The 25,986-nt window shown below is 42.9% G+C and overlaps 1 protein-coding gene and 1 long non-coding RNA gene across 4 annotated transcripts; one reads left to right on the top strand and one right to left on the bottom strand.

Moving 5' to 3' along the window:
- Nucleotides 1-330: 330 nt before the first annotated feature.
- crocc (ciliary rootlet coiled-coil, rootletin) lies at nt 331-25,968 on the top strand. 3 transcript variants are annotated; one of them, XM_030729763.1, is made up of 37 exons: nt 331-467; nt 4,354-4,480; nt 4,557-4,699; nt 6,244-6,435; nt 6,518-6,595; nt 6,684-6,775; nt 8,519-8,684; nt 8,783-8,889; nt 8,978-9,205; nt 10,739-10,829; nt 10,918-11,004; nt 11,089-11,271; nt 11,559-11,758; nt 11,857-12,039; nt 12,424-12,568; nt 13,273-13,419; nt 13,655-13,885; nt 14,546-14,739; nt 14,826-14,953; nt 15,059-15,228; nt 15,346-15,525; nt 15,751-15,885; nt 15,979-16,122; nt 16,324-16,562; nt 16,682-16,841; nt 16,981-17,148; nt 17,263-17,686; nt 18,406-18,569; nt 18,685-18,805; nt 18,962-19,125; nt 19,553-19,768; nt 20,710-20,934; nt 21,025-21,174; nt 21,327-21,527; nt 22,876-23,007; nt 24,184-24,357; nt 25,244-25,968. In XM_030729763.1, the coding sequence occupies exons 3-37, from the start codon at nt 4,565-4,567 to the stop codon at nt 25,340-25,342; spliced, it is 5,853 nt and encodes a 1,950-aa protein (XP_030585623.1). In that variant the 5' UTR covers nt 331-467; nt 4,354-4,480; nt 4,557-4,564; the 3' UTR covers nt 25,343-25,968. The 3 variants fall into 3 exon arrangements, with proteins under 3 accessions (XP_030585623.1, XP_030585622.1, XP_030585624.1); XM_030729762.1 differs by lacking the exon at nt 331-467 and adding an exon at nt 3,730-3,998; XM_030729764.1 differs by lacking the exons at nt 331-467; nt 4,354-4,480; nt 4,557-4,699; ... (2 more) ...; nt 6,684-6,775; nt 8,519-8,684 and having other exon boundaries at nt 8,837-8,889; nt 9,030-9,205.
- Nucleotides 10,745-16,474, bottom strand: LOC115780525 (uncharacterized). Its single transcript, XR_004019974.1, has 4 exons — nt 16,285-16,474; nt 14,820-14,904; nt 14,521-14,693; nt 10,745-11,239 (listed from the first exon to the last, which is right to left on the bottom strand). It is a non-coding gene; the product is annotated as an uncharacterized LOC115780525 (long non-coding RNA).
- Nucleotides 25,969-25,986: the final 18 nt, after the last annotated feature.

Below are 25,986 nucleotides of genomic sequence, written 5' to 3'. Positions count from 1 at the left end.
TCCATCATTTTAACCTGTTTCCCTGTAGATGAAGCCCTTATTTTATTTGCACGATAAGAAAATGTGGCATTGATTTTAAAATAAATAAATAAACATTTTATTATTTTGAAGTGCTCCTTGAGCTTTCTACTTAATTAAAAATGTTTTAGTTTTCAAAAAAATTTAAGACTATAAATTTCGTTTTGTTATCACTGCAAATATGCAGTATAAGCCACTCGGTTTCTTTCCAAATGTCGTTTTGGAGCTCCGTGCGATCAGCAGACCGTCGTGTGTACAGACTCGCTGCTGCTGATGTGTATGAACTGGAAGTCCCTCCCCGGAAAAAGCATGGAGAAGATTTCGAAACAAGGCGACGCAGCGTGCAAGCAGCTGATGGTTTGCTTCTAACTGCCGGGATGGACTTTATTTCTGCCTTTATTGTGTAGAAAGGCCACGCAGAGGAAGAATGGAGGGACGGCAGAAAAACGGTGAGCAGACCGAGCAGCCGAGGAGAGATTTTATCAGACAGGGAAGCGGATGTTTTTTTCACTGCGAAAGCTGCAGCAAACGCGACATGATGTAGGTGTAGATGGTATTTATATTCAGGTTCTTGTTTCCACAGCAGTCACGGTCTCTTCCTGTAATGCTAATAAAGAAAACAAAAACGGCCCTTCTTCATCCTCGGTTTAATTTTGGTTGGATGCTGCGCGCCTTAATGTGCAGCTACCTCCTCCTCCTCCTCCAACTCCAACTCCTCGGACTTTTGAAAACTTGGGCGTGTCTTTCTGGATGTCGGCTGTTTCTGTGTTGACTGGAGTTTAAAGAGGATGTTGGTGATGAATCAGTTGACCGTGTTCCCTTTTTATGCAGATAGATGAGTTGTAAGAAGCAGAGAGGGATCAGATTACTGCGTGTGTGGTTTCAGAAGAAGTCCCTTTATTTAAGTAGTGGTGAAAAGTGGGCAGCTTTGGGGGTGTGTTCGGATTTGGAGATTCAAGACACGCATCAACAGATCAACAGATTTTCAAGCATTCATTTCTCTGAAGTCAGTACCAGTTATCTGCTGTCACACCAGCTGGGGGCGCCATGTATAAGTTTAAACTGAACTTTTGATTACTTGGAAATTATTGCCTGTCCAGCAGGCCCACATACACACACCAAATCTGTCATTTAGTTCAAATATGGCCAACTAGCATATTTATTCAATAACGAAGAGATTTGAAAGGAAGCTTATTTGAGGTAAACTAACAAACAACAACAAAAAACAGTTAACTAAAAACATTTTAGATAACTGAAATAAAAATCACCCTCAAATATAACTGAAAGTAAACTGGACTGAAAACAACAACAACAACAAAAAAAAAAACTCTAAATGAAATAAAATTTGAAAAATAAACAAAAAACTGTAATAACTGATCACAACACTAACATTCTTGCTTTGTTGTTTATTCCTGTAAGTACTTTTGTATTAGGGCTGTTTGAGGACATTTAAGCTGTGTGGCTTCAGGGGTTATAGGGTGGAGGCCTGGGAATGTAATATATAATAGAAAGCCCTCACAAGCACAGGATTGTAAATGTGAGTGTAAGCGGGTGAAGGCAGGGTGGGGGGTCTGGTATGGACACAATGATCTTCTTGTCTGTAACCTTGACAATTCAAACACCACGCAGTGCAGCACTCGCCCCGTCATCTTTAATGCTTGTGCCACAAAGCAACTGCTTTGTTGTTGTGCTAAAATTGCTAATTTATTGAACATTAAAGCCATGTAACCACTAAAAGAAGGTGAAAACAAAATCAAGCATAAAGATACAGAATATTTGTGAGTTTATCCAGATTTGAAAGCTCTTTAGAAACCACTGAATCATTCCAACTTCAGCATCTTAAATGTAAAGATATTTTAGTAATGGGGAAGATGACACCTCTTTGCTCCCAAAGAACAAGCCCCCTGCCCACTGGAAATCAGAATCTTTGATCAGAAATAAATGATATGATATGATATGGCATACTGATGGTGTTACAATGAAAAATGAAGGTGAAACAAATATTTAGACCAAGTATTTACATAAGTAGCCTCTTAGTACAAACATTTTACCTAAAGTGAACGTACTCATTATGCAGAATCATATACAATATAATATTAGATCATAATTATTGATGAATTAATGCATATATCAGTTTAATGGTGCAGCTGAAGAGGATTTTAATTACTTACATACTCTTGGGTAGCTTTGCCTATAATAATACAGCAAAACATATTGGATAATTTATCATTTCTGCAGAATAATATGTAAAAAAAACTTTAAAATAAGCAGTGTGGAGTGCAAAGTACAATATTTGCATCCAAAATAGGAGTAGAAGCAGAACGCAGCATACCAGAAATAAAATTACTTAGAAATAAAAGTACTAAAAAAAAAGTACTTTTTTATTAAGTACTTAATAAACTAATTGTATGCATGCTCTCATCCAATGACAATGTGCTTTGTAAGTTTACAGTGCTCTAGTCTGATGACATTGGCTCCTTATTAACATTTTAATTTGAAAAGATCCTTAAAATCCCCCAGGAACAGCACCACAGCTGAACAAACTTAATGTGTTTTATGGACAAGAGACATCGAAAAAAAAGTCTTCTTCCTTCCATCACCAGGCCATTTAAAAAAAATACTTCCGCTCAATCAAAACTTATACCATACCAATGCTTTATTAGATACTTATGTTATAAATTCTGTTTTGTTTTTTTAAACCCTCATCTTCAGCTCTACCATATTCAGTGCAGCAAAATTGATGCGTTACACTGCTGCGTTCATATACGCTTCTTTTAATATTGCTTTTCAGCCTTGGAAAATGGTGGCTACAGAGACAGTTTTGAGTAAAGAGCTTTGACTTGAAGTATTTTTTTACACAGTTTAAGCACAGGATTTGTGTACTGTGACCATCTGCCAAAAACTGATTGCTGATGTTTCTGTGTGTGTGTGTGTTTTTATGTATAATATCTTTGCTTGTGTTGGTAAATAGACTCTAGTCAACAGGATATAAAAGGGGTCATATATATAAAACAAAGAAATAACCTATTTTGCAAGTATCTCTGTGACTCTGCATTGTTGTGCTTACTCTGTGTTCCACATTATAATCAATCTAGTTCTTTTTGGCCACTGAAAATAACTTGACAGAAATTTCTACTGTCCTCTTGGCCAGATTTCAGCGAGACTTTTACCTCCGTTAAATAAAGGATATACAAAAGGTACTTAGCCAAAAAAAAAAAAAAACTGATTGCAGTTTTTACCTTGTGACAGAAATGTTCTTTCTGGTTCAAAATGAGAACGATGTTTGACCGATTATGGATCAATAATTAATTTATAACAGTTTAAATACGGAGAATCTTTTTTAAAAACTTTTTTGGCAGATGATCACTTTTTGGCGCTACACCGGAAAGGAGTAGCCTATAAAGGACTGCTGCTTCTCTCAGTGCAATAAGCAGTGTTATAATTATTAGAATCAATTTATGTCATTTTTAGCATACTGACGGCACAAAAATCAGATTAACTTGAGTGGTATTTCCTCCTCTTGGCTGCGAGGCTTGATAAAGTTTTAGTTGAGCTTCTCTGGGTTGTGTAGCAGGATGACTGTGATGTGTGGAGGGCTTTGGATGCGAGAAGTGGGAGTGTGGTAATAGTGGTGGAGGTGGAGGAGGTGGGGTGTGCATTTTAAAACCTGCTAATCCTGCTGTCCTCAATCTCTGCCTGCCGGAGGAAGAGGAGGAGGCGAAGGCGACGGGACGGACGCTGCTCCTCTGCGACCAAACTTTCTCGACTCATACTCCACCAAATAATCAGCTAAAGCTCATAAACCTTTCTTTTTTCGCACCTGCCGCAACGCAACAGACCCACCGTTGATCTTGTGAAGACGTTGCATTTATTCGGAGTTAATCCTGTTACCCGGAGGATTTTAAATATCTACCGCCGCGATGAGCGCTGCGGAAAACTCCGCAGACACCGACCCCAGCAAACTGGAGTCTGTGATCCAGGTGAGACACGCCGGGCCCTTCTCCACCTCACTCGATCATTTCATTAAGTGCTGCTGACGCCGTTGTGCGATAAATATAGCTGCTCATTCGCAGCGTGCATGCGCTTGTTTGTGTTTGGGAGCAGGTTTGTGTTTTCATTACGCAGCAGCAGCAGTCGGGGTCCTGTGTCTGCTGTCGCACCATTGGGTTTGTGGTACTTTTCAGACACGTTATTGTCATTTTTTCAGTTTTGTTATGTGTTGTGACTGTCTGTATGTAAAGCTTTACGTCATATTTTCTCAGCTTTGTCTTGCTGATCTTTCTCCAAATGTCTCAAACTAAATAAAAATGGCTATTCCTGCGCTTGCGCCATCAGAGGCTGGAGGAGAGCGTTTTGTCTGAGGAGAAGAGGCTGACAGTCAGGGGTCCTTCACCTGATGCCCCCCCTACATGTCTGCCAGCACGAGTGCGAGAGATTGTGACAAAGAACCTCAGCGACAACGGTGAGTTGGCACAATCTTCTCTCCATCATATCACATAAGTGCCCTTTTTGCCTGAGCTTGGGTTTTCTGTGTGCAGCAGGGGCCATGTCCTCGGTCATGTCCCTCCAGGAGGAGAACCGAGTGCTTCAGGGGGAACTGGCGAGGCTGGAGGACCTGCTGGCCCACAGCAGAGCTGACCGAGATGAGCTCGCCATTAAATATGGTGCAATCAGTGAGCGGGTAAGGCAAGTCTCCAGGACGCCAACAAATAGCACTGATAGGCAGAAATAGGTAGAATAAGTTACGAGGTGGATAGACACATCAAAACTGCCTGATCTCCTCCACATATATAAAAAGACTTTGTGTCAAACCCTCTTCAGGTGCTCTGGCTTTACACTCATTTAAAGCTAAGGGCTGTGCTACGTTCTCTTTTCCTCATTTCTGTGGGGTTTTTTTGGCCCTTCCTTTGTCTGAGATTTGCTCGTTTCCCAGGTGATGGGGGCTGGAATCAAGTGAAGTGGAATGTTGCCATGGCGTCTGTCACCCGGGGCGACTGTAAACAGGGGCTTCAGTGGAGAGGGGAGATGTAGTGTTGGGTTGGTGGGTGGGTGGGCGCCACAACTCATTTGGGGTTAAACATTACAGAAGGAATAACTGCAGCCTAAAACAAAGAAACTGTGCTGAAGTTCTTCCTAAGGAATCAGATCGTTTTAAAAAATGATTAATCTTGCTGGCTGTTGAGATGTCTGCTCGTCCTTTATTATCACACAAACAGCCATTTGAAGGAAGAGTGACCCTGATTTCTTACTCATGCTGCTTTTGATCTGACCTGTAGTTCTGGATATTCATATAGATTATTTTTGGCCTGTTCTGTTCACCACTATCCTGCCAGGTTTTAATAATGGGTTGGACAGGTCTTAACCCAGTTTTAGTTTCAGCAGTCTCCTTAGTTGTTTTCTTCTCTTGATGCAGGCAAATAAGTTGACTCTTCTGAAATGGAGCAACATGTTTTCCTACAGCCACGGGATTTGTCTTCCAACACGATTGTTTCAGAAATGAGAAGCTACTCACTGCATTAGTTCAGGTTAGATAACTTGTTGTCAGTTGAAACTTATTAATCACTGCACTCATTATCCAGTGGAAGGTTCTTTTGCTTAGTTAAATCCAGGCAGTGACTTGTTTTTGGCGGTGTATTTTCCAGCTGGTTAACATTACAGCTCAGCCCACGAGGACACCATTAATTTTTACATCCTGTAACAGTGCCATAAGCAGGACTCATGTCATAGGTCGGTGCTTTGTTCTTGTGTCTCATATGATTGGCAGGTGTAGTTTGGGCTTAAGAAAGTAGGTCCTATGTTAAGGTCATGAATTCTGTAAGGAGACTTTGATGCTGAGTGCTTCAAATATGTAGATGCTACTTGCACATGGGGTCACCACAGCAGGTAGCTCCTCATGTCTGATTTGGCAGAGTTTGCACACCCGGTTCTCTTCCTGATGTACCCCCCAAAGGGATTTGTGTTTCCTCCTGGCACCGGGGATCTTTCACTTGGTGGGTGAATGTGCTAACCACTATGCTATATGTATTTTTGGCAATTTGAGCATTACAAAGCGAGCACTTATTATTTCCATTATATTCAAGAGAAGACAGACATCTCTACGTCTCTAACTCCAAAAATGGGCAACTCAGACCAAAATAATCTAGACTGATTAAAAGCACTACAGGCCAGAGGAAAGCTAGATGTGTGAAATTAAACCAAACTTCTTACCTGTAATTAAAACCACAGCTGGAGCAGGCGCTGCATTTTGAAACAGGGGACGGAGACCATGATTCGCCAGAGTCGCGCAGCCTGGCTCAGCAGAATGTGGATCTGCGCAGGCGGCTGGATGAGGAACAGGCGGCCTACAAGCGGAAACTCACCGCGTACCAGGAGGGGCAGCAGAGGCAGGCGCAGCTCGTGCAGAAACTGCAGGCCAAGGTGCGTCTGTTTTATTTTTGTCTTCAGAAGAGATGTTGTCAATGATGTGTAATGACCGGTGTGTGATTTCCTGCTGCTTCAGGTGCTTCAGTATAAAAAGAGGTGTGGGGATCTGGAGCAGGCGCTGCAGGAGAAGTCATCAGAGTTGGAGAAAAACAGTGTAGGTGACCTTGAGTTTATTGTAGACATCAAGAATCTGATTTTTGTCCACCAATAAAATATAATGTAATGTTATCTTTTTATTTTAGTGCCACAGTGAAACATCAAATGGTCGCCATCAAGATGAAGCAAGCAGCAACCTGGAGGATGCTTTAATCCGTCTGGAGGAAGAACAACAGAGGTGAAACATCATGAGAGAAGAGACATAACAACTTAAAAGAGTTCTCCACTGATTTCACTTTGCACTCCTGTAACCTGCTCAGACTTTTGAAAAGTTTCAATGAAGCAGAACCAGAGATCGCATCTTTTTTAATTTCACACTCTTTTTTTTTTTTGCTAAATGTTAAATAGGCTGGTATGCATATAGCACTTTTCTGCTCTTACTGAAGCACTTTTACACTACGAGCCACATTTATGATGGCTGTTCCTCAGGGGACAGAGCGCGATTTGTGCTAATCATAAGGTCAGGGTTTGGGCCCAGCTCCTCTACATGCTGAAATGTGTACAAATTAGTGTGTGATAGCTAAAAAGTGTTTATCGGAGCAGAATAAAGTGCTGTATCAATGTGAGTGTGGCCTATGGTCTAACTGCACTCTTTTTTTTTTTGCACATTTTTGGCCACAGCAGCTTTCATTGATGGTGGAGGGAGATAGGAAATGGGGGAGGACACGCGGGCAGGCTGGTGACAAGCCGGGACTTGAACCTGCACCGCCCACACCGCAACGCGCCATATATATGTGGTTGCCTGCTCCACCACTGAGCTACCTGGGCACCCCACCTAACTCCACTTTTGCGTAATATGAGTAGAAAAGGGCTGTATAAGCAGCAATCCATTTACCGCAAACATTAATACAGCGCTTTATTATATGCACTTATATAGTGTGCTTTATCTATCACACTTATACTCCAGTGGGGCAATTTTCGGTTCGTTATCTTGCCCACAGACACTTTGACACACGTACCGGGGAGCCAGGGATCAAACTATCAACCTTCCTAATTAGTTGAGCCTCCTGAGCCTCAGCTAGGGTTGCATCGAGTCTATAATGCTCTCAGTCCAACTTGCGCACTGGCAGTTTAGTGGGAGATTTTTTTTTTTTTTTAACTTACATTCAACAAGGTCGTTCTGTGAGGTTAAATTCTATTTTTCAAGGCAGAACGGGTCAAGAAAGCAGGTTATTATGGGGCCATAGCAAAAGCAGATATGGAACAATACTAAATCATGAAATAAAACAAGTGACCATGGATGCATAACGTTAAATCAAGGTTAGAAATAGCAGGAGCAATCTTTATTTTCACAAGTTTCTGAGCTTTGACCTCTCAGGCAGGCAAAATTTGGGGTGGTTGTGTTGGAAGCAGCTAATGTTATTTATGTAGCTCCCTTTGGAGCCACAAATTGATTTATGCACTTATCATTTATACACCTTTATTTTTACATATGCAGCAGTCCTTAAAATAATTCTTTAACATAGTGTATTTTTGTTTTATTAATACCGATGGATAGTATTGATATGGATAGTACTGTGCTCATGGAAGAACAGCATATTTTCACAGCGTATGTAAAAGCAGATATTATTATTATCTTACTGCCAACTAAGTAGAGCTATGAGAGACTTTTTATACTTGCAGCCAAAACTATTTTTAGAGGAATGAGTCATGAGCTCATCTGTGATTATGCTCCGGTATAATTTGACTTTAACTTTTACTCCAAAAACATAAGATATGATAATGGGCAGACTTTTTTTTTTAAAATCACGATGGTTCCAGTTAAGGAGGATTTCATGAATTCAGTCGTGCGTCATACCAAACATCTTCCAGCTCGATCCATCTTCTTGTTTGATTTAACCAGTTTCTCAGGTCTGAACTGCATGATATTTAGGAGGCAGCTGAGGAATGCATTTTATTTTGGTGTTGTTGTGTTTTTCAGGAGCAGCAGTCTGTCTGCAGTGAATGCAATGCTGAGAGAGCAGTTGGAGCAGGCTGGTTTGGCCAATGAGGCTCTCAGCCAGGACATCCGCAGGCTCACTGCTGATTGGACAAAAGCCAGAGAGGAGCTAGAGCAAAAGGAGTCTGACTGGAGGAGAGAAGAAGAGGTGGGAGAGGGATATTTTTTTAAACAGTAAAGCAAAAATGAGGAAGGTATAAATCCAGAATAATTACTTGCTATATTTTTCTCTGGCCTCCTGTTCAGTCTTTCCACAGCTACTTCAGCAGCGAGCACAGTCGACTGCTGACGCTGTGGCGGCAAGTGGTCGGGTTCAGGAGGCATGTCTGTGAAATGAAGAGCGCAACTGAAAGGTAAATAACGTCCTCATTCCTACTTCATCTTTCAAGTCATATTTTCTCTCTCTCTCACTCCCTCCCATCTGTCTTCACTCTCCAACAGGGACTTGTCAGATATGCGTAATGAGTTGGCTCGCACATCCCACTCTGCTCAGGTGTCCTGTGCCGGCCTGTGTGCCACGCTGCAAAGTCGGGAGGGAGGAGCGGCTCTGGCTCTGGAGCGGGAGAAAGTTCTGAGGATTCAGCTGGAGCAGCAGCTGAGAGATCGTGTGGGAGAGATGATGAGCTTTCAGACCAGAACGGACGCGGAGAGAAGTGAGCTGAACGTCAGGTCAGTGTGCCGAGCTGTCATGCAGGCTTACCATTGGATAAGTTGTTATTAATAGAGCTGTCAAACAGGAGGAGCTACTTAAAGTGACCCTGGTTCTCTGAGTAAAAGTCCCATTTAACTTCTCCTTTAAGAGTGTCAGCGTACCTTCTGAGTTGGAGTTTGCAGCAATCTTTTAGTCTATTGCAAGCCACATACTGCCATGTGGATGTATCATGGTGTGTACATGATAACCCAAACAGACACATTTACATTCCAGGTCTCCAAAAAGCCAAGTACAGAACAAAAATCTCAAGAACAGAGAAAACCCAATCGCCTTTAGTTTTTAGGCAAAACAGGGGCGCTGGGAGATGTTGGGAGGATGATCTCAGTGACCTGGAACTAGAGTAGCTATGGAGTTTTTTGGGTTTGGTTTGTTTTGTTTTTTAAATGGCACCAATCTTGAATTGATCAGTGCATCATTTTGTTCGGCATTCCTATTGGTCCATTAGTAGAAGCTGGGTTTCAGGTAGACTGAAGGTTTAAGACACATCTGCATTGGCTTCATTTTTCCAACCTGGAATCTGTGTCCATGAGTTGTTGTTGAGAGGATGACCTCAGTGACCTGAAGGCAAAATATAGATTTAATATGAAGTACGGAGTTTACAATTTTTCTTCTTTCTCCTCAGGGGTCTTTTTTTCTTACAATGGTATCAAATCGAAAAGTGTATCAATTCATGCTGCACAATTTGTTAGTAGATGTAAGTTGTTAAACCAGTTAGTTTGTGAGGTGATCATCCTAATTTTGTCCCAGACTGTCAACTAAGAACCTCTCTCTCTGTACAGCGTAGGAACACCATTATTTTGGCACTTGTTATCTTTCCTCTGTGGCAGCCCAAAACCAAGCAGTACATACCTGGTTTTTACAGTCTAAGCCTTACATGGAGTAGATGGCCTGAAATGCTCCCAGTTGAACCATCAGTAAAGAATAGAATAGAATGCCTATATTGTCATTATACAGGATGTACAATGAGATTGGATATGAAAGATAACCATGTGTTAAATTAAGAGGTTCTTTGGCAAAGAGCTGGTAGTATAAGTCTATACGTGTAAAATGAAAATAAGTTAACAGTGACTCCCACAGGGAGAAAGAATAAATTAAAAAAAAAACACAATTATTGAATGGAAAAGAAGATTTTCATTGCTGGAAAACATTAAACACAATTTGTTGTTAAATCGAATTCACCTGGAATCATTTTACCTGCATTCAGAAACTGTAGCGCCATATATTGTTTATAAATGTAACAATAAAATTTTTTTAAATCTGCCCAAACTATAGACTTTATACAGTTTTTTTGTACAAGTTCTCTGTATAGTCTCCTGGGAAATTAAATGTGATACCTGGATGACTGAGAACCTACACAGACTAAATGGGATACTCGCTTTTGCTAAAACAGAATGCACTGATTTCTGGTGAACAATGCAAAACTAAAGGTTTGTTTTACTGTCTGGGAGAGTTTCATTTAATTTTAATGCTTGTTTTGTGCTAATTTTTAGGTTGTCAGATTTGGTGCGAGAAGTGGAGAGACTGAAGGGCCAAATTGAAGAGCGGGATGGAGAAATTGTGACACTAACGAGGAAGCTCGAGGTGAGACACCAATCACGAAGGTCAAAATAGTTTCATTTTTGGTCAGTTTCCTGTGCTTTATGCGCTTCATGCATACATTTCCCTTCAGGAGCAGAGCGACAATGATGAGACTGACATACAGGTGATGAGAACTCACACTGAGACACTGTTTGACACACTGCGGGACATTGCTCAGGTAAACAACACACATATTTTTGCAACAGCAGACTCTTCAGTAGGATGCCAGATGGAGATGCTTCATTTTAACCTGCATTCACAGACACTTTCAGCAGACGGAGAGTCATCGTCAGAAGCGGATCAGGACAATTTGGGACCTCTGATCCGTGACTCTTTTCCTCGGAGGCCGTCCTCCCCCACTCGACACTGCTCGCTGTTTCCTCTCCCGGAGGCGACGCTGTCTGCTCTGCGCTCTGCAGTCACAAACAAGACACTCCAGCTGCAGGTGACATGCTAATTTGTAAAGCCTGTGATTGATAAAGGACCACACACAAACACAGAGAGCCTTCACAAAGGTCACTGTTTTCATTTGCCCCCCCTTCAGTAAATTTTTCTGACATTTATCTCATAAACTATGCTCAAGACAAACTAAATGACTTAAAACTCAATGAAAATGAAACAATGAAATCTATGGTGAGATCTTAAAATCTTTCATTTTTTAAGTGCTATATCCTTATACCATCATCATCATCCATCCGTCTGTTCCCTCCACTTGTCTTGTTGTGTTTGCAGGATGTTCGAGGTCGTCTCCTCTCTGCCCAGTCGTCTGTGCAGCAGTTACGAAAGCAGCTTTCTGAGTCTGACTCGGCTAAAAGAGACGCAGAACAGCGAAGCCAAACTCTGCAGCGAGAGAGGGACGCTGCTCAGAGAGAGAGAGAGACTGCACTGAGAGACCGGGAGCGGCTGAAGCTTGAGAGAGACTCGCTGGCCAGGTTTGCAGAACATCACTTCACCTTTTGAAATCTGCTTCTAATCAGTGCAGCAACTCCACAATATGTTATGACACACACACACATCGTGAATGTTGCAGTGAGAAGTTGAACCTGGAGAAGGCGGTGCAGGCAGCGCAGAGCAGCGGCCAGCTCCTCCAGATGGACTGTGAGAAGCTTCAGCTGACTGTGGCATCCATGCAGCGTGAGCGAGACCACGAGAGGGAGGAGAAGGAGGCTGCCATGCAGGAGAGGGACCGGGCGAAGGCAGAGACGCAGAGGATGTAAGCCGGCTAATTCCTAGCGATTAAGTGAATGTGATGTGGGTATTAATCCACATGCAGCACATGCTCACAGGATGCCATTCAAAAGATCTGCATCAGCTTCCTCTACATAAGTATCTCAGTCATTAACAAACTCCTCCTGCCTCACTATACAGCATCAGCTCTGTGGCCCCACTGGCCAATCATCATTTTATTAACAGCCCCGTACCACTGCTGCCCCAGCACCCTTATTTTACCGTTTTTGTGTAAAAGTAGGTGTGTGAACACACGCTGCAATTGATCTGCATGCAGTCTTCCCTCCCTGCAATAAGCTTCACACAGTAACAAATACATGCAGAGAGTCCTGCCAGATATTCAGTAAACTACACGTGTTGCCTCAAACAGACAGAAGCAGTGGGATCAGAGTGAGAGTCGAGCCTCGGCTCAGCGTGCAGAGCTGTCTGCAGTGAGGGAGACTCACCAGCAGGGGGAGATTCAGAAGCAGCTACTGCAGCAAGAAAACGCTCAACTGTCTGAGGCACTTGCTCGGGTAAGAAAAATAATGATGTTCTGTGTCCTTGTCAGAAGTGTAGTGCTGCCGAGAGAAGAAATAAAATATTCACAGTTAGCTTAATCAGCTGAAATTCGGTTGTCAGTGTGATGCTGCATGAGCAAAAATGTGACCACGGGAGTGGAAAGTTCTTTGGGTGATCTACTAAGAGTTTGCTAATTTATTTTCAGTTGATTTCAATAATTACCTGCCAAGAGCAGCCAAATAACCGGCTCAGAAAGGCGCACACACGATAATACAGTGTAAGCCCAAGTTTTACAAGTGTCTGAAAACAGTGCGGCAGAGGAGGCTGAAGAAGAATCAATGTAGTTTTCTAAAAGGGTGAACTCATCTGTTAGAAATTGTTGGGGACTGTGTGAGATCCTAAGGACTCAGGTGGTGTGCAGGATTTATCCAGGGGTAGAACTGCATCATTCCAAACTATTCCATCATATAAACCTGAAATCTGTGTGCAACAGCTGACCTGTATGTGCAGAAGAATACCAAACATTATTTACCGTCAGATCCTGAGCCCGTGTGTTATTAAAGATACTGTTACTGTGCCATGTGTGTAAATGTGAGCATGTGGCCACGCATGTGGCCTCGCGTGTGACTGATGCACTCCGCTACTAAAACAAATAGCGCTACACCTCTGGCCCTTGTGTGGTCTGTTTTCTTTGTTTGACCCTGATTTTTCCCTCCAGGCTGAGAGCAGCAACACCGAGCTCTCTCTGCTGCTTAACAAGCTCCAGTCTGAGGATGCAGCACTCAGAGACTCTCTAGCAAAGATGGGCGGCATGAACGAGGGCCTAGCACAGGACAAAGTGGACCTTAACACCTACATCCTCCAGGTAGGGAGTTGCAGGACGTCTTCAAAAAGACTGTATGCTTGAAATGAATGCATCATATAATATGTGTCACTCACTCAAAAATGAGGCAAAAGCCTGCCAGCATATGTAGTGTAGCTCCCTCTTGTTGTATCCCACTGCATCCTTGATCTTTTTGACATTTAGGAACTGTACAGAGACATTTACAAATAGGTCGTCAGGGGCTTTAATGTGACTCACTCTCACCTCTGTGTCTAAGCTTGAGGAGGAGAAAGCCGTCCTGCAAACTCAGAAACGCGATGCAGAGCAGGAAAAGCTGACCATCAGAGATGAGCTGGTCCGGCTTGAGCAGGACAGGCTCGAGCTGGAGTCCGCCCGCCTCACACTGCAACAGTCGCTGCAGGACGCCGAGCTAAGCCGTGTGGGGACGGAGGCAGAGCTGCAGAGTCTCAGGGCTGAGAGACTTAAGCTGCAGGAGAAAGTCTCCCAGGTACAACTACAGATTATGCTGCATGATCATTTCCACTCTAAGAGGACTTTAAACATCCTTGGAAAGCTTGTAAACCAGGTACACTGTTGCTTAAAGTTTGGAACCCAGAAGATAGCAGCAGAGGAGAGGCGTATGTCCGGGTATCTACAGATCAGTTTTTGCAAGGTTGATGGGAGGCTCCGGCAACACCTCTCTCTTCCAGAGACACCTGTGTACTATGAGACCTGTGTACGTGACACAATAGCACACAGTACCTGTTCTGTTGTGGCATGAGCTTGTTGTAGTGTACAGTACCCTATTTATTTGTTTTTTTTTTGTTCTTTTTCCTGCTATATTTTTATACTTGCTTTGCATAATCAACAGTTCAAAAAAACTGGGTCGTGGTAAAGCCCCTCAATTCATCCACTCTCTGAAGCTGTTTTAGCTTCTCTCCCTTTAAGGCTTATGAAAACTGTCTTATGATTGGCTGCCCATTGCAAAGAGAAGGCTTAAACAGCTGCGCTCACAGCAAAACTGTGGGCCTTAAATGACTATATTAAGCACATCCCCTGTCATTATCATAGCAGAAACTGAGTTTTCCAAAATCTGAGCTTTTGACTCACAGAGGTTACTTGGACATACGTGGACCTCATTACTTGATTTTTTGTCTTTTGTTGACAGCTTTGTGGTGAGGTGACCTCTCTGAGTTCCGAGGTAAGTCTTGCTAGAGGAGAGGGCCAGAGGAACGAGGTGGCCTTGGAGGAGGCCGGCCGCAGTCAGGCAGAACTGGCCCGAGACAAAGCAGCTCTCGTGGTTCAGCTGACGGCATCTGAGAGGGAAAACACCATGCTGTCTGAGGAAGTGGCTTCTTTCAGGTATGCTTGATTTCAAACTTGGTTAATTAATTAAAAGTGGTCACGTGAAACTGTGTGTGTGTGTAACTTGTGTTTGTAACCTGCAGGTCGGAGCGCGAGTCCCTGGAAACCAGCCTGTTCGAAGTGCAGCAGCAGCTTGTTCAGGTGGAATCTCGCCGAGAGCAGCTGGAAACAGAGAACCAAAACCTCAGAGTCCGCTGTGAGACTGCTGCAGGTGAGAGGAGACGGCATGTAAAGGAAAAAGTATGAAAGCAGAAGTTGTTGGTCAATGATAGGAAAGTGTTTGAGTCTTGCTTGTTTTCCCATTTGTGATTTCCAGCTGAACTGAGGCATGTTCGCTCAGATGGGGAGATTGCGTTGGCCCAGGCTGAGCGGGAGAAACAGACTCTGACTCAAACTCTAAATGCTGCACAGCTAGAGGCCCAGCAGGCCTTACGTAAGGCCACCTCTGAGCATCAGGAGGAGGTGGAGAGACTGATGTCGGAAAAGGTGTGTGGGTTCAGTGGATCACTGTTACTTTACATGGTATTTTTACGTTTGGATGAATGTTGTTACGTGCTGATGACTTTGATCAAGTTTGTGCTTTTTGACTTCTCTGTTTCATAGGAAGTTGTGCGGCACAGCTTGCTAATGGAGCATGAGGTCGCTCTGAGAAGGCTCAGGCAGGAGATGGAGGATCAGCTCCACAGAGCGAAGAGAGAAAAAGAGGAGCTGCAGGATGAAATGCGGACTCTACAGCACGATAGAGATCAGTGTCTGCTGCAGGCTGAGACGGAGAAACAACAGGTCCGATCCCGTCCTGAGAAACTACTCAGGGTGTAGAGTTGTGTCCTGATATATCACACAAACAGATCACATAGTATCACATGGTTTATCGCACTATTTTTAGGAATCCTTATCATAATCGCTGCCACATACTCCTTGTTAGAATGGTCAGCGCCACTCAGGTTATTCCTCTCCTCCTCTCTTAACTTTCTTTTAGTGTTAACCAGACATTTTCTGTCTTCCCAGGCTCTTTCTTTGAAGGAGGCAGAGAAGACGGTTTTGTCTGAGAGAGTGTCCAGCCTGCAGACTGAACTGTCAGCTGCAGCCCTCGAGGCTGAGCGGTTGGCCAGAGAAGCAGCTCATTACAAAGAGCAGGAACAGGTGATGGGAGGCAGCATAATTTCTATTTTATTACTGTTGTTAAAGCACGAAAAGAAGGTTAACCACACGGGCAGCCTGTTTCATTTTTTTCAGATCAGAGTCGGGGCTTTGACCAGCGAGGTGCTGGAGCTTCGCTCTCAGCTGGATGATGTAGCATCTGCTCATGAGAGAGAGCTCCACAGTCTACAAGAGAGCTGCAATGATCTTCGCTCGCGAGCTGATGTTGCTCTCAAGGAGGTCGTTCATCCATTAGTTAGTAGATACTAGATTAGGCTGAGGTTAAATATGAAAACAGGAACTCAATAATCACAACAGAAAATGTTTCTGATATACTGCAAACAAGCAAATAAACAAAACCAGTTTGGCAGATTCATCACATTTTTGATTCTGTCCGGTCACCTCGTTTGATTTGCTCCTCCGTTGATTTTCGCCCTCCAGCTGGAGCAGTGCAGAGCCGCCCTCTCAGCTGCCGAGGAGAGCCGAGACCAGTTGAGGCGTGACTTGTTGGAGACTGAACGCCGCCTGAACCAGACTCAGGACTCAGCAGAGAGCTGCAGAAGAGAGGCCACAGAGCTGCGTCGCAACTTCAGTGACGTCACCAAGGAGAGAGATGCTCTCAGCCAATCAAATGCTTACCTGAGAGAAACTCTACGGAGTGCAGAAACAGAAAGGATCAGGTAAACGTAAGAATGACAAAGTGTCCATGGACAGAAACACAGCGAGTAAAATGGTGTCATAGATATGTAGTCACTGACTGTGTGTGTGTGTGTGTGTGTGTGTGTGTTGGTTTTGCCAGTGTGAAACGACAGTGTGAGGAGAAGGAGCAAAAGCTGGCTGTGCTGGAGGAGAATTTGTCTTCCACTCAGAGGGAGGTGGCAGAGCTGCGAAGCTGCCTGAGAGAAGTTGAGAGGTCACGACTCGAGGCTCGGCGAGAGCTGCAGGAGCTCCGCAGACAGGTCAGAGATGCAGTCACCTCTCCCTCACACAAAGCAGAAGCTGGGGAATAACGTCACTCACAGTATTGCTTCACAGTCTGAACCTCACACAAAGTCAGTGACATACATTAAATCATTAAATTCTTTTCTTTGGCTCCAGCTGAAGGTCCTGGATGGAGAGAAGGAGCAGAGAGAGAGGGAGGTGGCAGAGCTGCAGACTCGCCTGTCACTGGAGGAGCAAAGAGAGGAGGAGAAAGGAAAAGAGGTTTTCATCCTCAAACAGAAGCTTACTGATGCTGAAACAGTCAGAGACTCTCTCAAGAAAGAAGTGAGGATGGAACAAAGTGTAGAGATTTTCAGCTTCTTGTAAATCTTGCTGTCTTCAGTGTCCCACTGCTTTCTGTTTGTTCATGGGTTTTTTTTAATATAAATTTCATTGCAGCTTTCCATGACTCAGAAGCGTCTGGTGGAGTCTGAGTCCGGCTGGCGCAGCTGCGAGAGAGAACTGACCGCTCAGCTGCACGAGGCTCGTGGCAGCGAGAAGAAGCTCCAGGATGAAGCTAAGAACTTGTCCCTGCGTGCTCAGACAGCCCAGGACTCCGCTGCTCACTCCAGCCTACAGCTGAGCGAGGCGCAGGGCCGGCTCGCTGCCACCGAGGCGGAGCTGACCCGAGCCGAGGCCGCAAAGAGGGACCTGGAGTTTCGTCTGAGCAGCCTGCAGTCGGCTCTGACGCGAACGCTGGGCATTGGAGCGAGTGGCAGAGGAGGCAGGGGGAGGAGCCCAGGAGGGAGCTCCACATCACCTGGCAGCGTGTCACGCCACCACAGCGTCTCACCTCTGCGCTCCTCGCTGTCGCCTGCTAAAGGTAAGAAGGAAACATGAGGCTTTACTTTTGTCGTTGGTTTGCTTTATTGTCGGAAAGTTTATTTATATCAAGAATTTGAAGCAACAGAAGACATTTATACTCTATCCTTAGATCATGTATGGCCAGTAGAAGTAAAAGAACAGACTCTCAGTGGATTATGGAGTAGATTACATTCAATTATTTGCTTACTATATATTTATTATTTATAGACTACATACAGCAGAGATACTCAGCTTATGGTGGGTAAAATCAGGGTGACCACAGGCTGCCAGCTAGCCTGTCAACCATTCTATAATTCATTAAATAAAAATTATTAAAGCGGTTTCAGCTTTGTTTAATGCTGTATAACTAAAGTGTGTGCAGCTAAATTGCGGTTTTAAGTTCTGAATACAATAAAATGCATTATTTATTCTTCATAAAGGCCTTTTCACTCCTAAGTATCACTGATATACTGTAAGAAAAATAAAAGTAGACATATTTAATTCAGTGCTTTTATTCTACATACATACATATCAAATAATGTGAGGAAAGGGGGTAAGAAGTCATACTAAATTACACATAAAGAAAACAAGTTGCATTTCAAATGGAAGAAATGCATGCTGGCTGAGGTGCTGAACGAGCGTTCCATTCGTATTATACAGAACTATTAATAAAGTAAAACAGCTACATGACAGCGCAGTCATTATTGGATCATTAATATCAATGTCATTATTATACAGAAATTCGAGGAAGCACCCCTGACAACACTTTAGGCTCAGGCACTGTATCTTCAGAGAGGGGGGATACACCACTGCCTCATCCTCAGTCAGAGCTGGACTCCGAGACCCTGCGAAGTGGTCTCAGAGACTTCCTCCAGGAGCTGCGTGACGCACAGAAAGATAGGGTAATGGAGCAGTTCAGCACAAAAATGACAGTACATTCTGTAAATGTCCATAATAACTCAAGAATAATCTCTTTGTTTGTATAGTTCAAGTCTTTGTTTATTGCTAATTTTGAAGGATGATGTCCAGTGCCAGCTGGGGGCCTTGCAGAGGGAGCTGGAAGAGCTGAAGGGGGAACGAGACTCTGCTCTGAGTCGTCTCGCTCAGCTGCAGCACATCGTGCAGGAGTACCAAGAAGGTCAGAGAGTTTACTGAAGTGGTTACCAAAGGAGGAGATTTTAGATGAGCTCACTGTACAGTAAAGGCACAATGACCAAATCCCATTTTTTGAGCAGAGTTAAACTGAAGGCTGATAATTTACTGTAGGCTGTGTTGTTTGGATGTCTCATTATAGGGAAGCGAGGACTGGATGAGCGTCTCACCACCACTCAGATTCTGCTCCAGCAGCAGGAGGAGGCGGTGAGGAGAGGAGACAGGGAGAGGCGAGCTCTCAGCGACAGGGTGAAGGATTTAGAGCGAGCGCTGCAGGCCTCTGAGACGGATAAGAAACACTCACAGGTACTTCATGTTTCTGTCACTCACACAGCAAGGGATCACAGCTCTGCCGCAGTCAACATATGGTAGCGCAACAGAAGGACAATAACTAGAAGCGTGCACTGTCAACAAATGTAATAACAACAGATGCCGCACGCACACAGTGTTACACCTCCTGTGGTATCTTGTGTCAGCTCTCCATATGTCTGTTTTTAGTGCCAGCGCCTTTCAAAATGATTCACCTTCTCGACTGCAGGAGGGGCAGAGACACAACATTAAAGTTACAGATAGACAAAGCATAGTGTGCATGCTGCTGAATGACATTTGTATTTATTCAAAGACAAGTAAATATTCAGCTGTGGCTCCTCTGTGTTTTTGATTGCCTGTTTGAATGTAAGTAAAGTGAACGTGTGGACTTCATATGACCTCTCTCCTCCCTCTGTCTCTGCAGGATCAGTTAAATAAGCAGCGTGCTGCTGAAGTGCGTCTGGAGGTGGAGAGGAAACGCCTGCGGGAGGCGCTAGAGGCAACTGAAGCTCGAACCACCAGGGTGGAACTGGGGAGGCGCAGTCTGGAGGGCGAGCTGCAGAGACTCAAGTTGAATCTGGGGGACCGAGAGGCTGAGAGTCAGGCCTCCCAGGACCGCCATGACTCTCTGCTCAAACAGGTACAGATACAGAGTTGTGTATTTATGACTCATAATCAGCGAATTGTGATTATTTTGGCCTAAATGGCACAGCTGTGGAAGTGGATTTTTGTTAAGACTTATGAGAACTGGCCGAGTAAATAAAAAAGGTCAAATGAGTCGTTATGCTTGATTTCCCAACAAGTTTTCCAGAAAGAACTACATAACCTGTTGCTAATATGAGGGATTTAGTGTCAGCTTCCACTTAATTATGATCAATTGCTATTATTATAAATATACTTTATTTTATATTTATAGTCTAGCATTTAGCCAAACTGATATACACTGTAGTCTTTACACATACAAATAAAATGAAGACTTAAGTATGAAACATCAGAATTACAAACTTAAAATCTAAAGAAACAAAGCAGTCAGAATCACTGCAGATCAAACAGGGACAGTATTAGTCAAGCATTGCATTTACAGACAGATGTGATTACCTCCATCTCATTAAAAAGTACCTTGAATTCATTTAGTTAGAGACATGCGGGCTGTTTCGAAGGATAAGTTGAGCTGTTGTTATTGTCTTGGCATTGGCGTCATCGTCTGCTAGACCCATCAAACTTCACACGTTTGTTCACTATCACAGGGGGATACATAGCTTCTCCAGCCACTGGATATGGATCTTTTCTGGACTACATCTATACAAATATCCCACCTCAGAACACCAGATTTTACAGGAAGCTCACAAAGAAATCCTAGAAATATTCTCAATGTGCATGGTTTGTTGGCTTTGCAGCTGATGGTGCAAAGGCTGATAGAGAGGAGCAGCCACAGACATTTGCAAAAAAAAAAAAAAAAAAAAAAAGCAGTGAGAGTCACACTTAAACCACCCTATGATTAAAAAAAATAAATCTGTTTTTGTCTGTTTGATTGGTTTGCAGCCTGAAATAAACGTTTAACTGGTTTCATGCTAATTGCAGGTTGCTGACGGAGAAGCCCGCGTGTCTCTCCTGCAGAGGGAGGTGGAGAGGCTGAGCCAGGCTCTGCTGAAATCTCAGGAAGGTGAATCTTTACTCAAAGAAAAAAACACTTCTCTCAACCAGACCCTCCAGGATGCGGCGTCCATTCACAGCAGCACGCAGGGTCGTCTGGCTGCCCTGCAGAAGACGCTCAGTATTGTTGAACAGGACAAACGGCTCCTGCAGGTGAGAGAGAGTCAGATTACAAAAACAAAAGCTTCAAATAGTGTACATGGGAAGTGAATGGTGATGTGAGGATTATTCTGTGCCATTAAGGAACAAATGGATGCATCCCGAGCTTCATTAGCTGAGGCAAAGAGAAACACGGCCACCCTGACTGAGCGTGTGCAGAGCCTCCAGAGTGAGCTGACCCAGAGTGAGCTGCGGCGAGACGAACTGGAGGCTGAGCTCAACAACGCCCAGGAGGTTAGAGACACGCAGATAACCACAAGACACGTGTCCAGCCACAGGGCTGCTGATCTGAAGCGGCACCAGGAAACAGTAAATTCTGCACAAGATTAATAACAACGCCAAACTCAGTCCAGTATTCGTGACTGATCTCTATCTTCCTCTGTCAGGCCCTGCGTCAGCGTTCGGCCAGTCTTGCAGAGGCTCAGCGCAGCGCCCAGTCCACTCAGACAGAGCGAGCCGCTGTAGAGGAGCGACTGCGTGCGCTGCAAAGAGCAGTCGCCATGCTAGAGACGGAGAAAAAAGATGCAGAGAGACAGGCTGCGAGGCTGGAGAAAGACAAGAATGCGCTGAAAAACATACTGGATAAGGTCAGTGCTGTGTCTTGTGCACAACACGTGGTAAACTGTATTTTCTCTTACAAACTTTTCAAGTTAATGTTTAAAATCTTTGTGACAAATATTGACTTTTACGCTGGATGCCATATATAAAACATCGTAACTTCAGGGTCTGCAAAGTGAATGCAAAAAGTTCTTAAACTTGCATTTTTTCTAGTGGCCAGAAGGTGGAAACTCCTCTGCAGCAAAGCAGTCTGTTCAGAAACCTATGAGATAATTACCCTTCTTCTCATTTGATTTATGACCTGTGTAGACACTTTTCTAAGGCGATTATGTCTTGCTCACAAGTTTCAAGTCTTATACAATACACTGTGTAAATTACGGTCCTATAATATTATAACTATAAAAATGGCTATAATGGAGTTATTACACAATTAAGTAGGGCATTATTTAGGTCAGGGGTCTGGAGTGTCATGGTTGTAATGAAAATGGAAAATTAAAGCATTAAATGATCACAGGCAGCTTGGTGTAGAATACTCAGGTGATAAAAAATCTGAACCAAAATGCTGCACTTAAAGCTTCAAAACAGGAGTCCAAAAATTAATGGACAATATCACAATATCATCCTTTATATAAAATCTGTTTACATTTGATGTTCAAAGCATAAAAAAACTAAGTGACCCAATTAAGTCACAGAAAGTTATGGCAGTTAAAATTTTGACTTACTTCTGAGTAACTTGAAATTTCAGGATATTAACTACTAATTTCCAATGCTTTGGGAAAATTTTGTAGGGATTTTTGAGTCATTTAATTTTTTTTTGTGTGTGTTTTTTGTTTTGTTTTGGGGGTTTTTTGCAGAATGAGCTATAAATAAGCTGCTGTAGGTCCTTAATTATTAAAGGAAAATTACACACAAAATTATTTTCAAATACAATATTAAAACAGTTAAGACAAAAATTAACATATTAAAAATATCAGATAATTAACAGCTCCTCTACAAATAGTAAATGCCTGCTTTTACCCAAACTAAGAAATTTGCCAACAAGCAAGCAAAGCACATCATTATAAAAACATGAAAAAGAGATGCAAATAGATTTCCCTTTAATTACATGATTATTTCTAGAACTTACTGAGAAATTATTAGTAAGTTATGAAATTACTCTTAAACAATAAAATTATACAGTAACACTGCTCACTTGCTGATATCCAAAAGTTTACTATATTCACCATCTTATCTTAGCATTTTAGCACGTTAACATTTGCTAAAATGTCCTGATGTCAGTCAAAAACCACACAAGCATGGGCGAGACGTTTGCGTGCCTGTTTTGGATTGCACGTTTCGCCGTTGTTACATGTCCGTGATCCCTGATTTTTTTGTTAGGTTGAACGTCAGAAGCTGAAGTCGGAGGAAGGCACGATGCGGCTGTCTGCAGAGAAGAGTCGCCTGGATCGCTCTCTAAACACAGCCGAGCAGGAGCTGCAGGAAGCCCAGCAGCAGATCCTGATGCTGCAGGTGGGGAACGGCCGCTGATCTGCATCACAGCACACTGTGCACATAAAGGCAAAAGAAATGAAACCAAACTTGCTATAAATTCTTTAATCAGCCCGACCTCAAATCTGATTTGAGCAGTGAGCTTAAAAAGAGCATAAAAATATATTTTTTTACACTCAAAGGGCACATCAGTGTGAAATACTCTGGATTTTCCATTGTGATTGTGAAAAAAGATTAGCTTTAATGTTAAATTAAAATGTTTGAGTCCATAGAGGGAAATCTGAGGAGTTTGTTCACAGATGACCAAATGGTTGGATCAGTGCTGTGAGTTTTGGGAAAGCTTCATTTCAATGATTCTAAAGTCTTAACTATGTTTTGCATTTACCACAGACATGCCAAAAAAGCTGCAGTGGGTTCCAGTGGAATTTTGAAACTCATTAAAGTTGTTTATTTCAGACTGGTTTAACATTTCAAACCTCTCTTCTTTTCTCCTTATTTAGTCAGACTTTTCCTGAGCTGCAGAAATGTGCCTTAACTGTAAATCCCAAATCTGTAACATTTGCTGCAGAGTTTTAAAGACTAAAAACTATGTTTGGAATCATTTTTGCTGCATCTTCCTTGATTACTGAAGTCTAAAAAAAAAAAGAGTGAAGTTGTGGCTGCTGAACTTTTGCTGAAAGTGTGGAGAACTTGCACTTTATGTTGTGCAACCTGATTCAGGCTGGAGGTTTATTTGTCTGAGCCATCAACCATTTGGTGGAGGACTTTCTGTAGGGTAATAAAAATCCCAGGTGTTAACATTACATTTATGATGTTTATGCATCTGTAAAGACTTACACAAGATACCAGAGTACTTTGTTTCTTTTAACTTACTTTCATTTTATCAGGTTCACAGATCTGCGTATAACTTTGTTAGACTGTTATTTATTGGCAGCTTTCATGTGGATGATTCACTTTACCCACATTTTGCGTCACAAATAACACGCGGCTTGTTGTAAAGCACGTTGGACAGCTGTTTCACAGTTCTTAGACAGCCTGTAGTTCCAAACACGATGCTTCATTATCTTGTTTTAGTCTGTTTGAACTCCTTCTATAAAACTCCAGTTGTGTTTGGCTTCCCACCAGACTTTCTGTTCCTCTCATTTTACAGTTGGTTTTCTTCCCGTGTTTGTGTGTGTGTGTGTGTTTCATGAGTAGACACAGCTGGCTGAGATGGAGCAGACTCACAGTTTGTGTGAGAGTTTGGTGAGGCAGCGTGACGAGGTCCAGCGGGAGGCGGAGAGGCTGAGGACGAGCTTTCGGGACATCGAACGAACGCTGGCCACTAGAGAGCGAGCGCACCGACACAGAGTCAAAGGGCTGGAGGAACAGGTGCTCACATTGTGTTGTGTCAAGAGTTTGTTTTTTAACTGGTTTATTTAGTCACACACCTGCTGCAGGTGTATTTGTTGCTGTGAATAAAGTTCAATCAGGCTCATTGCTCTGGCTTTGTAACTCCAAGGAAAAAAATTAAAATGCTAAACACTTAGCCAAAACCTAATCTTAAAAGACTGCAGAGCAGTAGAACTAGTCAAGGTCTGACTAGTTCTGATTTTGATTTTTGGCCTTGTCCTTGCGCACAGAGATTTCTCCAGATTCTCTGAATCTTTTGATGATATTATGTACTGTAGATGATGAGAAATTTAAAGTTAATGTTTAAGAACATTATTCTGAAATTGTTCCACAATTCGTAGACAGTCTTTTGCAGATTGTTGAACCTCTGCCCATCAGAGAAACTCTTTTTATACCCAGTCACGTTACAGACCTGTTGCCAATTAACCTAATTAGTTACAAAGTGTTTCTTTTTAGTACCACTTTTCCGCATCCCAACTTTTTTGAGCTGTGTTGCTGCCAAATTCAAAATTAGCAAATATTTTTCATTAAATACACGAATGTCTCACTTTAAACATCTAATATGTTGTATTGTGAATACAATATGGGTTTATGAGATTTACTAATAACTGCATTCAGTTTTTTTTTTAACATTTTACACGAGTGTCCCAGCATTTACGGAACTGGGTTTGAAGAAGTGTGACGACAAGAACAACACGTACACTGTCTAGTTTTCAGTCTCATGAAAGCAAGTACAAGCAGCATTTACTCATCTGGCCCTCTCCATCTGTAATCTGCAGCCTGGATTTAAGATTTGAATCAATCTGATCAGTATTAAAGATTTCAAGTTTAAATTTTGGTTCGTCACCCGCTGTCATTTTTGCAGGTGTCCACCCTAAAGGAGCAGCTTCAGCAGGAGATAAAGCGGCGGCAGCCCTCTCTACCATCCTCCGTGCTGTTGGCAGGGAACCGAGATGCAGCTTGAAACCAGAAGCACCAGTGGGGTACCGTCTGATCCAGGGAAACTCCACTCATCGTGAATGTCTCCTAGCTACCCACACAAACATACTCTACTGTTACTGTACTATTTTAATAATGTTTGATTTTCTGACACTGAATGAACACTATTGTAATTTTGAAGCCTTTTTTTGGTATTGTGACACAAGAAAGAGGAGATGGAGCAATATGATTCAGCCAGCTGTGCTGAAAACCAGCAGTCAGCCTGATTACTGGCAGCCATCTGTACTTAATCTTTGCCCAGCATCTTCCCAAACCTCTTGTTCTTATTTATGAAGAAACCCAAATCACCGCAGGATTCTCCTCCAGACGGGCGGGAATGAAAATCTGCAGATTCCTCCATATTTATGTGAACAGTTGAGAAAAGGAATGGGACAGACGGAAAGGGAGGACTGCACTGTGTGCACGTGCCAGGAAACAAGCAAACTGAGGATGATGATGGAATTGTACTGTATGTTCTTTCAGAAACAGATTTTACTGATTATGTGATATATAGAGACGCTATTTTACCACTGAAAACCTAGTTTTTTTTATTAGGTAACATTAGTTTTACTGCTTTTAATTCTATCTATAAATACTGACACTTGTGATTAATAAGAGCAGCGTCACTTT

The sequence above is a fragment of the Archocentrus centrarchus genome, chromosome 5, assembly GCF_007364275.1.
Source record: "Archocentrus centrarchus isolate MPI-CPG fArcCen1 chromosome 5, fArcCen1, whole genome shotgun sequence".
In the NCBI taxonomy this organism is placed as follows: domain Eukaryota; kingdom Metazoa; phylum Chordata; class Actinopteri; order Cichliformes; family Cichlidae; genus Archocentrus; species Archocentrus centrarchus.
Note: the sequence above shows the minus strand (reverse complement) of the source record. Positions and strands in the feature narration are given on the sequence as shown.